The sequence below is a fragment of the Callorhinus ursinus genome, unplaced genomic scaffold (assembly GCF_003265705.2).
Source record: "Callorhinus ursinus isolate GAN/ISIS: 27379988/994484 unplaced genomic scaffold, GSC_fseal_2.0 scaffold1, whole genome shotgun sequence".
NCBI classification, from domain to species: Eukaryota; Metazoa; Chordata; class Mammalia; order Carnivora; family Otariidae; genus Callorhinus; species Callorhinus ursinus.
Window position 1 is genome coordinate 3129638 of NW_027397063.1, and position 19564 is coordinate 3149201.

General features: G+C 46.8%; 1 protein-coding gene across 1 annotated transcript; it reads left to right on the forward strand.

Annotated features, from left to right (window-relative positions):
* Window positions 1–926: 926 nt before the first annotated feature.
* On the forward strand, window positions 927–4650 carry SMIM34 (small integral membrane protein 34). Its single transcript, XM_073893808.1, has 2 exons — window positions 927–1300; window positions 2757–4650. Exons 1-2 carry the CDS (start codon window positions 1294–1296, stop codon window positions 3167–3169), a joined length of 420 nt encoding a protein of 139 aa, XP_073749909.1. The 5' UTR covers window positions 927–1293; the 3' UTR covers window positions 3170–4650.
* The last annotated feature ends 14914 nt before the right edge of the window (window positions 4651–19564 follow it).

Below are 19564 nucleotides of genomic sequence, written 5' to 3' on the forward strand. Positions count from 1 at the left end.
ACAGCTTACTTTTTATTTTTTTTTTAAAGATTTTATTTATTTATTTGAGAGAGAGAATGAGAGAGAGAGAGCACGAGAGGGAAGAGGGTCAGAGGGAGAAGCAGACTCCCCGCTGAGCAGGGAGCCCGATGTGGGACTCGATCCCGGGACTCCAGGATCATGACCTGAGCCGAAGGCAGTCGCTCAACCAACTGAGCCAGCCAGGCACCCTACAGCTTACTTTTTAAAAGATTTTATTTATTTATTTGAGACAGAGTGCGTGCAAGGCGGGGAGGAGGAGAAAGAGAGAGGGACAAGCAGACTCCGCACTGAGCACGGAGCCCAATGTGGGGCTCAATCTCACAACCCCGAGATCATGAGCTGAGCTGAAATCAAGAGTCAGACGCTCAACTGGTTGCACCACCCAGGCACCCCTCAATTACATCTTAAAAGCCAATAACCCTTACAAGTTTGGCAGGTGCTGGTCCTCTTAGTGAGGATTCAGGAGTGGAGTTGGGAACATCGGCTGCTCAGAACCTGCCAAAGCTCCCTGCTTTTCTTTTCTCCCAGACTCTTATTATTCTAGAACTTTCTGGTTAAATGTACTTAGATTCCAGTGTGGGCCATGACTCAGGAATGTGGGAAAAGGAAGCCCCACTCTGAACAGCCTGGCCTTCTGGCCCACTGTCCACTGATCCCTGAGGGGGTGTCCCCCACCACCTGCCCCACGCCTGTGCCTTCCTGTCTGGGTTTCCTCATCTGGGAGACAGTCCAAGAGGAAGCTGGTGACTCCTGACCCTGGAGTTTCCTGACCCTGTGACAACAGGCCTCTGCCACACCTGACCATCTGTCACTCCTAGGACAGGTGGAGAACAGAGGAATTCAGGAACCATCCAGGCTATAAGCTGATGAGCCAGCCTCTGGGCCAGCCTCCCACCAGTGCAGGCCTGGATGGGACCAGGGAGAGCTGGAGGCTCCTTGGTACCAGCGTGTTTTTAAAAATTCTTTTGCTTTAGACCTTCTCAACATGCTTAAGCCAGGAAGTACTTTGTATCCCGAGCCAACAGTAGACAGATCGATTGCGATCCCCTGATGAACTAGAGAAAACTAGTCCAGCTCTTCTGTGCAAAGTTTCTATTTGGTACTGCCCTAAAATTCTCTGGGTATCGAGTTACTTCCAGCCCAGGAACCTCAGTGCGGCCCGATTTCAGTAGGACTGTGATCACCTGCAGGGGAAGACTTCTCATTTTATCTTCTCCATCCACGGCAGCCGCTTAAACTTGCCTCCCCAAGAGTCAAGGAAAAGACCGCCTCATGGAACGTGAGTATTCTGCTTTGATACAGGGATGGGCTGTTCTAGAAGGACTGCTGTATTTCCCATCAGTAAATTATAAGTGCAAAATAGCACAGAGGAAAATGTTTGTCTTTCTACAGGATGTGCTTATCCATCAAGATGCAACCAACTTATTCTTATTTTTTCACAAAGAAAAGTAAAGAACAATGTACTGCAATAATTAATATAGTGAGATTCTCTTATGTGGAAATGGACTAGTTTTAAAATAATGTAATGTCCTGTAGTTCTTGGTTGGGTGTATTTTATATGCATTTGAACATATCACATCATTCTATAACAACTCTCAGAAAAGCTCTGAGCTTATATACACGTGTTCTCTTGCTCTAGTTGAAATTTATGATGTTCTTGTTGGGTTGACTTTTTTTTTTTTTTTTAATAATGATGGGCATTTTCCCCCTTCTATACTTCAAGTTCTCAAACCCTTCCACCAACGGTGGTATAAAATTCCTCATCATTGTATCATTCCTTACGGGTGACCAATTTTATAAAATTAAATCTGTTCATTTGGGCTTTGTCATATGTGGTTTATAGAGTTATTTTTAAACTGTTTCTCCCTTCATCTAAAAGTAATAAGATCATTCACTTATTCTGGCAATTAACTATAACTAAAAAAATACCAGCCTCTCTGCATCTTGCATTAGCAAAATGAATTAGCAACAATCAAATATCAGATAGACAACATTTGTGGAACAGCTGTGGTCCACGCTGCAGGCTATGGGATATAGCCTGTGACACCTCTGAATACATCCGTGTTTGCAGAGGGCAAGAAATGGGGATTTGAGCCAGTCAAGTTCAATTGGAAAATGTCTCACAGTTTTATGTACTATTTCTGTGGCTTTCATTTCATTGTGCACTGGCTCTTCGAGGAGAGAAAACAGTTTTGAATTAAACAGCAATTAAGATTTTAATCTTCTGGTCTTGGAAGGGCACACTGTGTCATTACCGAGGGGCACTTCACCAAGGAGACCAAGAAAGTGCCCACTTGTACCTTTTCCTTTTTAAATTAACTCCTTTTTGAAGATAAATATACAGGGTACACAATGTAAAAAAGGGCGCTGGTGAAAAGTACATCTCATCCCTCAATTCTCTTCCCCAAGGGCAACCACAGGTGCTACTTGTGTGTTCTCCCAGAGATATTTTATGCATATATGAGCTTCGAGCAAATATCATGTCCTTCCTTCTTTTATGCATATGATTGCACACTATATCATGGTTAATTTGCTTTTTCATATATTCATATTTAGTACCCCTCCCCCCAAAAGACCTCTCTTTATATATAAGTTGTTAGACTCCTGCCCATTCAACAGAGAGAGCCCCTTGAAGCAGTCCCCCATTTCCACCACATTTCCCACTGATCATTGGCTTGGCCAGGCAACCCTCAGCCCAGGATGCTGGGTCTCATCTGGCTCTCTCTGTTTCTCAGTGACCAAGTGGAGTCCTCAGGGAGCCCCCAACCAGACCCAGGACAGCACTGGCTTCAGCTACCTGCTGAGAGACCACATGGAGGGGAGGAGCAGCACCAACTCCACCAGGGCCCTGAAGCTTCCAGATGGGACCAGTGCTGCCTGGTACATCCTCACCATCATTGGCATCTATGGCGTGATCTTCCTCTTCCGGTTGGCCAGCAACATCCTCAGAAAGAATGACAAATCCTTAGAAGATATTTACTACTCCAATTTGACCTCTGAACTCAAAAAGAAAGGTCTCCAAAGCAAGGTGGCCAAATGCTCTGCACTGATCATTAGCAACAGAGCTGTCCTGCAGCCCAACCAGGCCAGCCTGGGGCCAAAATATAAAAACAGTGAGTGCCAAACTGAAATCCAAGGGATCCCTTGAAAGTCAAGGCAAGCCGACCTCCACAGAAGAGGCCCAACCAACCTTCCTACAAGGGGAAGCAGCTTTGAGTTTACCTGGAACCTTGAGAGAAGAGTCAGGTCATTGAGTGGGGCTGGATGAGCATCACTGGGCTACTTAGGCCAATGGGAGTGTGACCAAAAGCCAGCATCCTGTTTCCTTCTCAGACTTTGTGGCACTTTGAGACAGGACAGCAGGGACAGCAGATTCTGGTCACACCCTTCACTGGGAAAGCTTGTGTTCCAAGGAAGGACTTGGAGCATCTTGTGTTCTCAGAGAATCTAGGAGATTCCTGAGGGTATACATGAAAGTATACATGAAAGTAGTCTCTTGTCATGGAAAGAAGGCTGAATTTGGAGTTGAGAGCCCTGGATTCAAGGTCAACTTCCAGGGAGGTCACATGAACTTTGATGACTGGTGGCTCTCACCTGGAATGCATGGCAGTGGGATATATGGTTTCAAAGAGCCATTCATTCTAGACGTTCTCACTTGACTATAAAACCAAGGTTGTTAATAGCAGAAGTTAGAAGTTCTTCATTTTCATTGAGGGCATGGGGTCCATTGAAAAAGAGCATTAGTTTTGGAGTCAGAAGAATCAAATGCTAGTCAAGAACCTCACTGCTCTGGACCTTAGTTTCCACACAGATAAAATGAGAATGATAATGTCTGTTCTGCCAATCTTATAAAGTAGATAAGAGCTAATGAGATCATGCATATGAATATATTTTTCAAAGTAAAATAAGTATGTAAAATATAAGCCTTGCGTTCATAGCGGTGATGGTGGTTGATGCTGATGGTGGTATTAGTGTTAGTGGTGATGGTAGTGATGGTTGATGCTAGTGCGTTGTTGGTAGTGGTGATGTTGATGGTGGTGTTGGTGGTATTGGTGGTAGTGTTGATGGTGGTGGTCGATGGTTGACGTTGATGATGGTCATGTTGGTGGTGGTTGATGTTGATGGTGGTGGTGGTGGTAGTGGTGGTTCATGTTGATGATAGTGGTGGTGGTTGATGATTGATGTTGATGGTAGTGGTGGTAGTGTTGGGTGGTTGATGTTGATAGTGGGGGGTGGTGGTTACACTATTTGGAAAAGGAAATGACCGGTCCAATGGCAATTAGTCTGTAAGCAATGGCTACAGTACCTTGTTCTCTAAGAGGACCAATCTGCATAACAGTTGATGACCTGAGCTCTGAATCAAGTCCATGAGATTCAAGTTTTACATGTAGACAAAACAAACAATCACTTTTAGGTTTTGTTATATGAGACATCATATGATTTAATAAAATGTTTTATAAATATCTGTTACTTATATGCTTGTCTCTGCCTAAAAAGAAATAAGACCTTGCCTAGAGGAGTAATTAATTTAGAGACACCATGATTAGCCGAACTTCTGGAAGTGGCTTTCAGCAGGCAAAGTGATAAATTATATGTTGTACCAGCTTCTATGAAATTTATCCAGCTCTGTTGTTGGAGGCATTCCCTGGACAACGAATGAAATATTTTTTCCCCCTGTCTGCAGATAGTGGTCTGCAACCAGCCCCACAATTTCATAAAAGTCAGAATTAAACCTCAAGCTTTTGTTTCTAGAGGGTGAGGTCAACTTCCAAGTATTTTTCTTTTTTTCTTTTTGTAAAAACATTTTCCACAGGTTATCCAACAAAAGTGGATATATACTTTATATAGTTAGGGCTGGGCATCATCTGTATGTTTGAGATGCTTATAGGGCAGGATAAAACAGAAGGAAGAAAAATAGACAAAAATGTAATCCACAGTGAATAGGAACATGGAATGTATTTACAATGGGAGTGAAAGGTCAGAACTTAAGTGAATTTGAAGATTCAATCCTCTCCTTTGGTTGCTTCCCCAGCATGCATTGCTGCCTTCTTTAACCCAACCACCCCTACTTTGCATTTGGAGATCCATATGGCTCTAAGGAAGCTGAAACTGCTCCCAGTTCAAGGGCTGAAATAAGAGACCTAGATTAATCCAACCAGCACATTCCATTTCCTGGCTTCACTGATTGGGCCCCAAATGAACTCATGACCTAAGAGAGCTGACCCAGTCAGAATGACTGGAAAGATTTTAAAGGGAGATTCTGGGACACTGAAGTTTTGTCTTGCTCAGGGTGGTGTTAAATGCAGATCTGAGCCTGTAATTGCTGGAGTCTTTTTGCCAACATTAGAAAAGCCAATTTGAGGGCAAAAGCCAACATAGAGAGGAGAACTGAGAAAAATCACAGAGACCAGACTCCCAATCAAACTGTGCCCAAAGTCTTAATTTGCCACAGGACTGTTTCAGTTTGTGAGCCAATACATTTCCTTTATTAAGCTTTCTGACCCGCCTCAACCAAAAATATCCTATATGGTACTACTGGATAAATAATTTCCTGAAGGATGTGGGCCTTGAAGTAGAATTTGAAAAGAGGAGCCCTGTGATGTGGTAAGTGGCGATCCCTTCTTTCACCAGGGTTTTGTATTTCTAGGATTTTTGTTTTGTAGGGAAAAGATAGATTTGGTATGCTTCTTACACCAGCTCAGTGATCACTTGTAAGATTTCACATTGCTTGACCCTTCAGGGAGCATTCAATGAGATTCCATTTCATTTAATCCCCAACCCTTGACTCCATCAATAAACCTCCATGGAAACCCCAAAGAGAGCTTGTCACATTAGGCACGTGGTCAGGGATGGGCTCCTACGGTATTTCCTAAGGAGCAAAGCTGCCATCTTCCCATTGACACTCAGACACAGTTAGTTACATGAGATCCAAGGACATTTTCCCAGACCACCTAACTGTTTCTTCATCCAAATTCACCTGTTTTCTGGGGAGCTCATCTGAGAGTTTGCATGGGAAATGTGTTCCTGGATGGAGACAACATCCATGTAGTCTCCATTTTAAGCAAGACTGGTGGGACACAAGTATTATGAATATTTTATGCAAAATCCCTTAAATCTAAAATGCTCAGGCTCAGAGCAATCCACAGCTATCTTGGCAAACCCCACGTAGTTGGACTAGTGGGAAGGGTACCAGCACCACAGTGGGTGGGTGTTCAGTTCAGCAAGTGGGAAAGAGATCTGCACATTCCACCGACCCCGGTGGAGACAAGAATAGAGCAAGCTGATTCCTAACATTCCAGACACTTTTTCTTTATTTGTCCCTATGGTAAGTGAGCCCCAAGATTAGGGGATGAGGTCAGATAAAGGACTTTCTCTGAAATGGAAATTATTTAAAATCAATGCAGAATGGATCCAGTTACCAGTTTCCAGGAATGGCTCCTCTGGGGATTTGTGGCTGATGGTACTATGATTTCTACCAAATCAAATCCAGGTTCCCTGAGTTTTCCTGGGTGTTTGCAATACTTCTATTCTAAATGGAATTCTAATCGGCTCAGCTGCATTTCCATGTGTCTGGTGTGATGGTGTTATCACAACATTTTATTTTATTTTATTTTTTAAAGATTTATTTATTTATTTCAGGGGGAGGGGCAGAGGGAAGGGGGAGAGAATGCCAAGCGGACTCCCCACTGAGTGTGGAGCCCAACACGGGGCTCAATCCCAGGACCCTGGGATCACGACCTGAGGCGAAACCAAGAGTCAGGTGCTTAACCAACTATGCCACCCAAGCACCCCATCCCAACATTTTCAAAAAAAGATTAAAAAAAATTAAAGACTAAGCATTTGTTAACATTTACCCAGATCTTCCTAGAGTGGCTGGTGACTCTGATTCTCATAACTGATTCTGATTGTCTAGATTTCTACTGGAGCAGAAGAATATCAACTCACTCTTCAATTAAAATTAAAGTTCGTCTCTTGGCAACAATGGAAACCAACTCTAGCTAACTCATGGCCTCTCCTCCCCCCAAAAAGAGGATTTGTGGGAAGGCAACTGAGATAGCTCCCAGAATCTAAAGGACAGCAGCTTATCCAGGCCTTGGGAAGGAGAGACGTTAGTTTGCTTGAAGCCTTCACTCACTCATTCAAAGGCCCCCACTGGAGAACCATATCTCTAGGGTCCTCCCAGAAGATGGTTCACCTTCCACGCTACCTCTCTGTACCTCTGCTCAAGTGTCAAATGTCAGAGAGAGTATTGCATTGGATCAGGTATAGCAGGGGCCTATCCCTTGGACCAATCACTGAGGGTGGGCCCAAGGAATAGAGAACTCTGATTGGCTGAGGCTGAGTCATGTGCTCCCTTCCGTGGCCTGAGGGCATTGACCTCTATGGAGGAAATACCAATAAAAAGACTGTTGCCCAGGTATTATCTTCTGTGAAACTTTCTTGACTTCTAAGGCAGAATTGGTGGCTCTTCAGGGCTGCTATCACACTTTGTAGACACTTGGATGAATCAAAGAGAAAAAAAATTTTTTTTAAAGATTTTATTTATGTATTTGACAGAGAGAGACACCGCGAGAGAGGGAACACAAACAGGGGGAGTGGGAGAGGGAGAAGCAGGCTTCCCGCCGAGCAGGGAGCCCGATGTGGGGCTCGATCCCAGGACCCTGGGATCATGACCTGAGCCGAAGGCAGACGCTTAACGACTGAGCCATCCAGGCGTCCCAAAGAGAAAATTTTATTTAACGGAATCTCTCCAAGGATGGGAACTGCATTTGTTTGCCAAGTGTTTGGTACAGGAAGTGAGACCCCAAGGGCTCATGAATGTGGGTGGAACCATTCTACAGGAGACCAAGAGAATTTGCTTCTCAAGGGAAGGGGAAAAGAGAAAGAGGGAGGAGTAGGTTAAGGACCAAGCAGGATGGCAGAACACATTGAGAAATGTCTTTCCAATGACTTGCCCACCACCAGAGAAGGACAATCATAACTCAAGAATAAGGACAAGAATAATTTTGACATTACCAATTCCTTGCAAAACACACAATAAATATTTGCTGAATGAATGAAGGAGGCCTACTCTAGTGTGTCAGCTTAGTTACTTATAATGAGAGCTATTTCCTTGGGAACAAGAGATCCTAACAATTTTCAGTGGGTACTTCAGTGGGAGGTGGAAATGTCCAATCTCCAGACAAAATATAATGAGCATGGAATTTGAACAAGGAAATTCGTTGTTCTTAAGGAAGTAGTTCCAGCAGGCAAAGGTAATTGGATTGTTACTGTTTACAATCTCTCTGTGTGTTTACAAAGTACATTTATCTGTCTATCTCACTTGGGTCCTTATAGCGGCCTTAGGAGCTGGGCGAGCGTCCAGGCTTGGCGCGGGTGGCTGCCTTTCTGCCCATATGCACCGTTCACTTGTCTGTCTTCAAACCAGCTCAGATATCATTGCTTCCAGAAAGCCTTCTCCCCTTGACCGGCCTCCTAACAGATGTGCTTTAAAAAAAATAACAATACTCATGTGCGAATAATAAAAGTTAAAATAAAAGGACTCGTATGGACCAGGTACTAAGCGTGTTGTACCTCGATTATTTCTTCCGCCCGTTGCCCATCCTCCGTATCCCCATGTGCTATGCTGCCTCGATGGTAACACCAACAAATAAAGCAGGAGACAAACCATCTGGTCATGTGAACAGAGGAAGTTTCATATAACGAACTATCCAGTTATGATAAGAAACTATAAAAATATAAAAAGAACTCTAAAGCATATCCTAGGGCTGAGGGAGAGTGCCCAGGAAAGGACAAACTTGGAAGGGGGTCCCCTCCCCAAGGCTGGGGTTCAGACCCCATTGGTGAAGCTCTGGTTAAAGCCACTAGATGGTAAGAAAAGTTTGTGGGGTTGCCTGGACCCAAGCCGGGCCACAGTCTCTGGGCAGCAAGAAACAATTTCCCAGGGCACAGGGGAGCCAACGCTAGTGGGCAGGTGCACAGAGAGAACTGGGGTGTAGGGAGCCCACTCACTGGCAGGAGGGCACCTAGTCACCCGTGATGAAAGGCAATGGTAACAGCTGTCCAGGACAGAGGCCAGCCGAGGATGGTGGATGCCACACAAGGGAGTCAGGGCATTGATAGTGTTCTCTGGACTGAATGTTTGTTTTCCCCCAAATGTGTATGTTGAAGCCCTAATTCCCATTGTAATGGCATTTAAAGATTTATTTATTTATTTGAGAGAGAATGAGAGTGTGCACGTGCACAGGGGGGAGGTACAGAGAGAGAGGGAGAGAGAATCTCAAGCAGACTCCGCGCTGAGCAGGGAGCCTGATGCCGGTCTCTATCTCACGACCCTGAGATCACGACCTGAGCTGAAACTAAGAGTCAGACCCTTAACCAACTGCACCACCCAGATGTTCCCCCTGCCCATTGTAGTGGTATTTAGAGGTGAGATCTTTGGGGAATGTTAGGTTTAGATGAGGTCATGAGGGTGGAGCCCCCATATGGGATTAGTGTCCTTATCTGACGAAAGATGCCAGAGCTCTGTCTTTCCACTGTGCGAAGCAATAACGTGGCAAACCAGGAAGAGTCCTCACCAGACCCTCAATCTGCCAGCACCTTGATCTTGGACTCCTAGCCTCCAGAACTATGAGAAATAAACGTCTGTTGTCTAAGGTCCCAGGCTATGGTATTTTGTTATGGTTGTCCGACTAAGGCACATTGTCAAAGAAAAAACAGCACTGGACACTTACTAAAAAGGCAGCAAGGCAGATTGCATTCAGATGACTGCAGAAGAGGAAAGAGACTCCAGTGGAGACTGTGCTCCACTCCAACTGAGACAAAGGTGAGAACAGATAAGGAACAAAAAGGGACTGGAGCTATGTGGACATGGAAGATTCCAGAAGGAGGTAGGTGGAGGATTACTGAAAATGGTTTGGCAAGACGGGTTGTACACAAGATGCACGTTGTGGGACAACGTACATTTAGTGGTTTGGCAGCATTGTGTTTTCTTGAGTGAAGACTCAGCATGGGGCTGGGGTCACCTTTATGGAGACAGCCTAGCGTGGGTGGAAGCCAGTTTGGTCAAGTCCCTTAACACAGTATGTGGGTGAGTCCTTTGTGCCAGATGGAGTTCAGGTTCACAGGAGCCCGCTCACTGGCAGGTGGAGCCTGGCCTGGGCTGTGGGGCACGTGGTATCCGCATCGGAAGGGACACGGGAAACAACCCTCTGGGCCTCACACGGATGGCGGTGCCCAGCTCCCCTGCACCTGCCCACCAGCCTCGGCTCTCCTGAGACTGGGGAATCGTGTCCTGCTGCTCAGAGACCATGGCCCAGCTCCAGCCGAGGCAGCCCTGCAAACTTCTCCTCTACCCAGTGGCCACAATCTTCCAACAAGGTCTGAACCCCAGCCTTGGGAAGGGGACCCCCCTCCAAGTTTGTCCTTCCCTGGGCACTCTTCTTCAGCCTTAGAACACCTTTCGAGTTCTCTTTACATCTTTATAGCTTCTCCCCTGTTTCAGTTTAGTAATTCTATACATTAAACATCCACAGCTGATCGTGTGGCTTCAGTCTCCTGAATGCCCCCAGAATGACACAAGGTCTGAGTTAAAGAATGAAAGTTCATGGTCAAGCAAGCTTGAGCAGTGGTAGATGAAATGAAGGCCAACAGGCTTCTGGACCCTGAGGTTACAGGAAGCCTTTAATATAATCTGCAGTGTTACCCAGACAACGGGCCACTTCTTTCACTGAGCTTGGTGAGGGACTATGGCCCAGTTTGGGATGTGATCCACTATACCGAAACATTCGTCATAGAAAGCAAGAGACAGAGCCCACATGATCGTGAGCCTTTCACTTGTTCTGCATTTACTCTAACTCGAGTTACATCACCCGATAAGCTAGTATGTACTCAACACCCGCATCGCGTACACTTTGCTACAGAAAGCCCAAGACTGCTTGGGTTTAGGGAGCTCACAGCGGGGAGGATGTAAGTGATGCAAGGTTTGCCTTACTCCAATACAAATGTTGAAGCAAAAGATGCCCTGTGACCGTATATAATGAACCATAAAACGGGGGATGGCATGCGCTCGGAAGTCAGGAGGGGAACAAACCACATATTTATTTGTATTGAGGATGCTTCCCAGGTAACAACCTATAACCCACTTTTCCTTTACCCCCCTCTCTTTTCTGCTCTCAACCTCATCTTTCTGAGGCAGGCCCATCAAAGTAGCACTTTACACCAGCGCAGTGCCCGTAATTCTGGTCCTGAGGTCACGTGATTCCCGAGACACGTGGTAAGGGCCCCGAGCTATTTTTTGGCTCACTTGTGACACCAGATGTGTGGGATTTCCACACCAACAACCAGTTCTCCAGTCCTCCAGACCCCAGTTGAGTGTCCTATAATTCAGTTCCATTCTGACACTAACTGCCCAGGGTTAGGGCAGACCCCACAGGCTGAAGGCTCAATCCCCGATGACCATCCCCACTCCAGATGCTAGTCCCAAGTTCCCGACGGTCACCAGTGCATAATAAGGGACACAGCTCAGGAACAGCTGGATGGAAGAGCTTAAGGGGTGAGGTGTGGGGAAAGGGGTGTGGAGCTTCCAGGCTGAGAGGCACCTCCCACATCCTCCCCAACACCTCTCTGTGTTCACCAACCGAAAAGGTTTCTGAATCCCATTTTTAGGGGTTCTTAGGCAGGCTTCATTATGTAGGCATAGAGAATTAAATCCGTGGCCACTGGTCATTTAATTCAATCTCCTGCCCCTCTCCCCACCCTGGAGGTCGGGTGTGGGCCTGAAAGTTTCAACCCTCTAATCACACCATAGGAACCCCTATGGCAGCCAGCACCCAACCTGCTATGTCAGGGCCCACCAAGGTCACCTTATTAGCATAAACTCAGGTCCAGTTGAAAAGGGCTTGTTTCAAATAGTAAAAGATGTTCCTCTCAGGATATTTCCAAGGCTTTTAGAAGCCTTGAGCTAGAGGGGCGTCTGGATGGCTCAGTTAACGGTTGGGTGTTGGACTCTTGGTTTCGGCTCAGGTCAGGATCTCAGGGTCCTGGGATGAGGCTCTGCACTCAACATGGAGTCTACTTGAGATTCTTTCCCTCTCCCTCCCTCTGCTCCTCCTCCCCACCACCCTCTGCTTGCTCACGTGCTCTCTTTCTCTTTCTCTAAAATAAATAAATAAATAAAATCCTAAAGAAGAAGAAGAAGAAGGGGGAGGAGGAGGAGGAGAACCGTGCTAAGAACCGAAGCAAAGACCAAATATACATTTCTTATATGGCATGCACCCAGGCACTGTGCTAGGACCAGCAAGACAGAAAAACACAGTGTCCTGGAAAAGGTCAAGGGACCACACAGGGCAACACAACACAAACAAAGCTGGAGGTAAGCCAGGATCTTCGGGAGCAGGGAAGCGGCAGGTAGCCCCGGTCAGAAATAATGTGTGTTGGGGTGGGGGCAGGGGGGGATGATGTAAAGGAGGGCTCCGGGAGAAAGGTTGCCCATCAGGGACCTTGCATGTAATAAATGCCTCTCCAGAGGGACAGATTCTGTGCAGATCACTTTCAGAAGGCATCAGGGTCTCTCTTAGGTTCTGCGTGGCATATGGACCTCCCCCCAGCCAGGCTCCTCCTCCCAGACCCGGCCAGATGACTACATCAGTGTGTGACAGAAGGCGGGTCTTCCACAGGCTGGGAACTCTTTGTAAGAAAAGCATGGGCAAAGTGTTGATGATTCGGGACGATAGGTTACAACACAACAGAGAAATTGATCCATAAACCTCCGGTAAGGGCAGACAAAGAGATTTATGTCCTCCACCATCGGCATTAGCCATATAATTTGACACACTGGAAAACATAATGGAGTGAAGCCAACAAGCAGGATTATGTTGATAAGTCTTCATGTTAAAATGAAGTCGTAATGTTAAATTAAGCCACATCATTTCCATGACATGGATTTCTGTTTGCTCTCCCATGCACCCAAACGCTAAGGTTCTTTGGAGAATGTTATTATTGTACTTAGTATTTGCCAGGGAGATGCTGAGCTGTCTGCCCTCAAGTCATGTCCTTCCTGTGTGGTTTGAAACCCTGATTATCTCAAGCCTTCTGCCCCAAGCTGTCCCCAAGGCCCAGACAAGCACTTGCACGTGCGTCCCTTTATCCCACACCCCCTGCCTTGCAAACCCACTCAGTACTGTTCTATTAGGAAGTTTAATTAGCAGAAAAAAAATGGGGGTCCCAGCTGGAGCCCAGGTTGCATCCCCTGCCAGGGTCGGACATGTTTGAACAAGTGTTGGCGAGGCTTTTTGCACAGAGGACAGATCTGTTCCTCGGGAAAGAAAGATGCAGGGAAGCAAGGTTAGTCCTCTCTTGGAGCCTGAGTGCCCAGAAGTCCAAGCAAGAATCCTGAGATTTATTGGGGGGCTGCTTCTCTCACAGCACACCCCGAACCATGTGATGGGGGTGGGGAGCGGAATATGCGGACTGGCTTGAGTCTGGAGTGGGAGTTGGCGTGGCTTCCTCCAGAAGAACCTGAGCTTCATGGAAGATGAGTGAACACCTGAACCAAACTCACGGTACTGTCAGGAAGGGGGGTTGGGGAAAATGCATGCAGGGTGTACAATCAGGTGTAAGAGGAAGAGAAGAAGACTAACACTGCATGAATGCTACCAAATGCTAGGTGCTCTGACATAGACCAGCCCAGGCAGTCCCCTTATACATTCTGGAAGGTGGGAACTGAGGCTCTGAGAAGCTCAGAAACCTGTCAATCATCACACGGCTGGCAAGAAGTTCAAAGCTAGGTCTATCAGATTCAGAAGTCCATGTGATGTTTCTATTAAGTCTTTGTCCAAAATACACCTCTGTTTTCATTCAAGGTAAGGAGTGGGGAAGGCTACTAGTTTGGTTGAGGTTTATTTTTTTATTTTTTTTAAAGATTTTATTTCTTTATTTGAGAGAGAGAATGAGAGAGAGAGAGCACGAGAGGGGGGAGAGTCAGAGGGAGAAGCAGGCTTCCCGCTGAGCAGGAAGCCCAATGCGGGACTCGATCCCAGGACTCCAGGATCATGACCTGAGCCGAAGGTAGTCACTTAACCAACTGAGCCACCCAGGCACCCCTTGGTTGAGGTTTATGTCTCTCTCATGCCACAGGTGCACTGCAGGTCAGCTGGGGCTCTGCTCCATGTTATTACTGTCCTTATTCTGAGACCCAGGTTTCCAGAACAGTCCCTCTCTGAAACACTGCTGGTCTCAGTGGTGAAGGGAAGAGCTCTGGAGGGTCTCACTTGGACCATTAAATGCTCCAGGCTGAAGGGACACCTATCACTTCTGCCCACCACTCCTTGGCTAGAATGAACCCATGGCTGTGCCCAACCACAGGGGGGTGGGGAAGTGCTCCTACCTACCATGTGTCTGGAAGGCCAAGAGCCAAAGTCTGGGGAACAGCACTAAATATCACATAGAGTTGAACCAGATAGATTCTCAAACCATGTGCTATGGACTGAATGTTCATGCCCTCCAAAAAGTCACATTGAAATCCTAACCTCCACTGTGATGGTAATAGGAGATGGAGCCTTGGGGAGGGTGATTGGGTCATGAGGATGGAGGCTGCATGATGGGATTAGTGCCCTCCGAGGAAGAGATGGGAGATCTTGCCTCTCTCTACTCTCCCCCAAGTGGGGATACAATGAGGACACGGTTGTCCGCAAGCTAGTGGTGGACCTTCACCAGACACGGGATCTACTGGGACTTTGATCTTGGACTTCCAGCCTCCAGAGCTGTGAGAAATAAATGTCTGCTCTTTAAGCACCACCTGAACCCCCACCCCTACTGCCCCAATCTGCAGTAACTTGTTATAGCAGCTGGAACGGACTAAGACACCATGTTCCATGGGGTTCCTCAGGCCACCAAAGGGAGCAAAGAGAAGCTCAAACCCATCCCCTACTTTCTCCCTTCTGCATTTATATAAAACAAATATTTCTATATTAAAAAGTCATTAAAGGGCCCCTGGGTGGCTTAGTCAGTTAAGTGTCTGCCTTTGGCTCAGGTCACGATCCCAGGGTCCTGGTATAGAGTCCCACATCGGGCTCCCTGCTCAGCGGGGAGTCTGCTTCTCCCTCTGCCCCTCCCCCCACTTGTGTGCTCACTTGCTCTCTCGCAAAAATAAACAAAATGTTTAAAAAAGATCATTAAAAGTGGTTCTGTTCCTTTCAAAATTAACACTGCTGGCTCTAAAATTCTGCTCCCCACAGGCTCCCCACTAGGCCCTGATTAAAACTTGTTCTAAGACAGAGGTTCTCACCTTGGCTTCACTTCAGAATCACATAGACACTTGTAAAAATCTTTTTTTTAAAAAAAACCTTTATTTTATTTGAGAGAGAGAGTGAGAGCAGGGGGAAGGGCAGAAGGAAAGAGAATCTCAAGCAGACTCCTCACTGAGCATGGAACCCAATATGGGGCTTAATCTCATGCCCCACGAGATTAGGACCTGAGCCAAAATCAAGAATCAGATGCTTAACCGACTGGGCCACCCAGGCGCCCCCACTTGTAAAAATCTTGATGATGCCCAGGCTTCATCCTAGACCAATGGCATCAGAACCTCTGAGCTTGGGGCCCAGATCTAAACAATTCCGTAGAGCTCCCCAGACGATGCTTCCATGTACCCCACTGAGGGCCAGGCAGACCCTTGAGGAAGCTTTAAACTCTGAGGGCTGGTTCTTCTCTGCTGGGTTGAGGTCCCACGGGGAAGCCAGAGTTGGGAGTTTTGCCGCAGCCAGTGAGGCAGGAGGTGAGCTGAGGAAGGTTGAAGGGAATTTGGTAGTTCCCCTGACTAATAGCTCCGGCCCCAGCCCAGCAGTGGGAGCTGGGAATAACGTGGGAAGAGGGCCGTGGGAGGAGTGTGGAGCAGGAAAGTGTTGTCACTCCAGGCCGGGCCTGAGAAAAGCATTCCCTGTGAGCAGGTCACTCAGCTGCAGAGAAAACAGGAAGCACATCCGGAGGTGGGTGTCCGGCACCAGGTTCTGGGTAGTTAAAGTCCACACACGTGTGTATACACACACACACACCCCACGCACACACTCATGTAAACACCCCCCATAGAAACACATACTGATTTCCACACACATATACACATTCTAGACACACACACACACTTACATCTACACTCACACACATCTTACTTGTTCCACAAGAAAAAGATCAAATTTTAGGGCAGATGAAACTCAGCCTTTGCCTGGTCCAATTCTCTCATTCTGCATGTGAGGAAAAGAAGCCCCAGAGAAGATCCAGGCGTATGCCCCCATGGTCCCTCCCTTTCAACTCTCCTTAGCTCTAGAAAGTACACGAAGTGTTTTTATTAAGAGTCCATTTTGTAGGAAAAAAGGCAACTGAGGATCCTTCTCTCCGTTGGCAAGCAAGGAGAAGGGGTCCCTTTGCCCCCTCTTCCTAAACACTTCGTCCTGAAAATGGAGCAAGAATCCTTCCAACTCCATGGGCTGCATGGAGAGTTCACCAAGGTGCTTCGGGTAGAGGGCCCAGGGCCGTTCCCAACTCTAAGTTTGCGCATTATTGTTACCCCCAGTCGCTGGCCGAGCACATCAGACACATTTCACTGGGAGTATCCTCCCAACAGCGAGTTTGGGGAGTAGGCAAGAAGTCTGACATACACCTGCTCACACAGGTACAGGGGCAGGTCATTTGTGAGTTGTGAAGCTGGGTTCATTCTCAGCCCTTTTCCCTTCCTTCTCTGCCTACTGTAGGGGAGGCCAGGCTCTGGGCCTCAGAGGAGATTCAAGTTGCCAGGCCAAAGCCCGCGGGCAGCCCCTCCCCCGCCTCTGTGTAGGGGAGACCGAGCTACTTGTCCCACGGTGGGAGCAGGGAGGCCAGGGCCGCCGAGGGGAATGGGGCAGAGCTATCCCCAAGCCCAGCTTTGGACAGAGGCTCTTAGGTGGGGGTGCTGGGGGTCTTTGACTTGCTCGTTCTTGGTCCCCCTGAATGTAATTGGGCCTCCTGGGCAATGGCTTTGGGGCACAACTAGAAGTTCTTAACCCCAGCAAAACTCCAGGGCCCAGGAGACAGGACCACAAGAATTGGGTCTAAGCGTCTCCTGGGGTGCCCACAGTGAGCAGCATGGACGAGTGACCTCAGTGCCCTGCCAGGGCTCTGGCCTTGGGAATGGGGGTTAAGAAGCCTCAACAATGCCTGAGTCCAGCGTCATTGACCTAAATAAATGCACACATACACAAATCTATTTATAGGTGTGGCGACTGTTTTAGTTTTTTTTGTTTTGTTTTGGGGTTTTTTTTGGTGCAACAAGTTTCCAAATGTTTCTTTCTTTCTTTTCTTTTTTTTTTTTTTTTTAATGCCAAGCACGATTTGTGTCCGGCAGAACTCAATAAAACTACAACAATCCTCACCAAGTTTAGGATCCCCCAACAACCCCTCCTCTTGTGAATTCAAGTTAGGACTTCTGTCACTTTTTGTCTTTGAATCAAACAAACTTGATTTTCCAATTATACAAAATTAATTTAAATAAATTAAACACACTACAGTGTTCTACCTTAGAATATCAGTTACCCAGGCCGTAGAGAAGAAAGAACAGAAAATTTTTCTAGAAAAGCAGAGGGTAGTTACTATTAGGACTGAGGGAGAAGGCTGTGATTGGGAAGGGGCGTGAGGGTACTTTTGGGGCTGGCAAGGCCTTCTCTCCTGGGAGGTGATTATGGTGTTGCTTATAAGTCATCATGGACACAGATCCAGACTGCCCCCTGGTGGTCTTTCCATCACCCTCCAACATCTCCAAAGTGGGAGGTAACCCCGGGTTGCCATATTCTCTCTCCCAAGCCCTCAGGAGCTCTCAGTAGAACCTACAGCCAAGGAGGGGAAGCGGAGGAGGTGCAGAACCAAGGGAAGGAGGCAAAATGAAAGGTTCTCTGAGTTTCTCTGGCTGTGTGTGGTACAATGATTTGCTTGAGTCCAGGCCCCTCTTGTCCGGCATGTCAGGCTACTTCCTGGTCCTGCCCAGACGCTGGCGAGGTCTCCCACTAGCCCAGCGAGGGTGGGCTGCAGAAGGAGTCTCTTCAAGGGCTGCTGTGGGTTGGCATTGCATCACTCTGCTGATCACTCTGACTCCAGAACCCCCTCTCTGGTCACCTCCAAGGCCTGGTGGGCAGCCAACTGGGAGCCCACCTGGGCCCAGCCCCATGGCTCCTCCTTTGGCTGGTTCTTCCAAACCCATGGCCCCTGTGCCCTCTCTAAAAATAACCCCCAATGGCATCTAAATGTGTGCATTTTATACCAAATTCCTCTTGTCAATGTTTTCAAATTCTATGGCCGGATTTACTTATAATTAATGGAGTTAAAACAGTGAAGTGCCATTTTTGCCTATCAGATTGGCAAAGATTAAAGATTACTAATATCAAGTGGTGGTAGCAATCTGAGGAGTACAAATTGGTACAAACTTTTTAGTGGATGATTTGGCAATATCTACCAATATTTAAAACATTCATGTCTTTTGACCTCTACTTTTCCCTGCATATATCTACATCAGACCTTCGTAACTATGAGGAGATATTCATCATAGCATTATTTGAGATAGCAAAGACCTTGAAACAATCTAAATAACCACAACATAGGGCATTTTTCAAATAGTGTGTGTCACATCCAAACAATGGAATACAATCTATTAAAAACAATTAGGTCTTCCGTATTAATGGCATGGAAAAATGTCCGTGATTTATTGTGAGGTTTACAAAAGCAAGTTACAGAATATACAGTATGATTCATTTTTTGAAAAATTATACGTCTGGGGGTGCCTGGGTGGCTCAGATGGTTAAACATCTGCCTTCGACTCTTGTGATGATCCCAGGGTCCTGGGATCGAGCCCCGCATTCGGGCTCCCTGCTCCGCGGGAAGCCTGCTTCTCCCTCTCCCACTCCCCCTGCTTGTGTTCCCTCTCTCACTGTGTCTCTCTCTGTCAAATAAATAAATAAAATCTTAAAAAAAAAAAAGAAAAATTATACGTCTATTCATGGATCTGTATTGTACTCCTAAATCCAGGTAGAATAGTGTCTGAAAGACACAGAACAATCCAACAGCTTTCCGGCTGGTGAGCAAAGCAGGTGTGCATGAACAGTGACTTCTGTAAGGCTGGAAATTATCTACAACACCTATGTATTGTGTTTATAACTTAAAAGGTAACAGAACATTTTTTTTTTAAAGAAGTCTCCACACCCAACATGAAGCCCATTGTGGGGCTTGAACTCTCAACCCTGAAATCAAGACCTGAGCTGAGATCAAGAGTCAGATCCCCAACTGACTGAGCCACCCAGGTGCCCCCCAATTTTTTTTTAATTTCAATTTTGACGGTTAACAGATCCTCCCCTTTCCCCCTGCCCACCCCCTTCCAGCCTTCCAGAGCTTCCCACTTCCTGAAATACCAGGAAGTACTCTCACCTCCCAGGTAGGGGTAAAGATTTAATCAACAGACCACTCAGCAAGCAGGAAGTGCACAGATAAGGTATAAACAAAGTGTCCCTCCTAAATAGCCATTGGTCCCTCC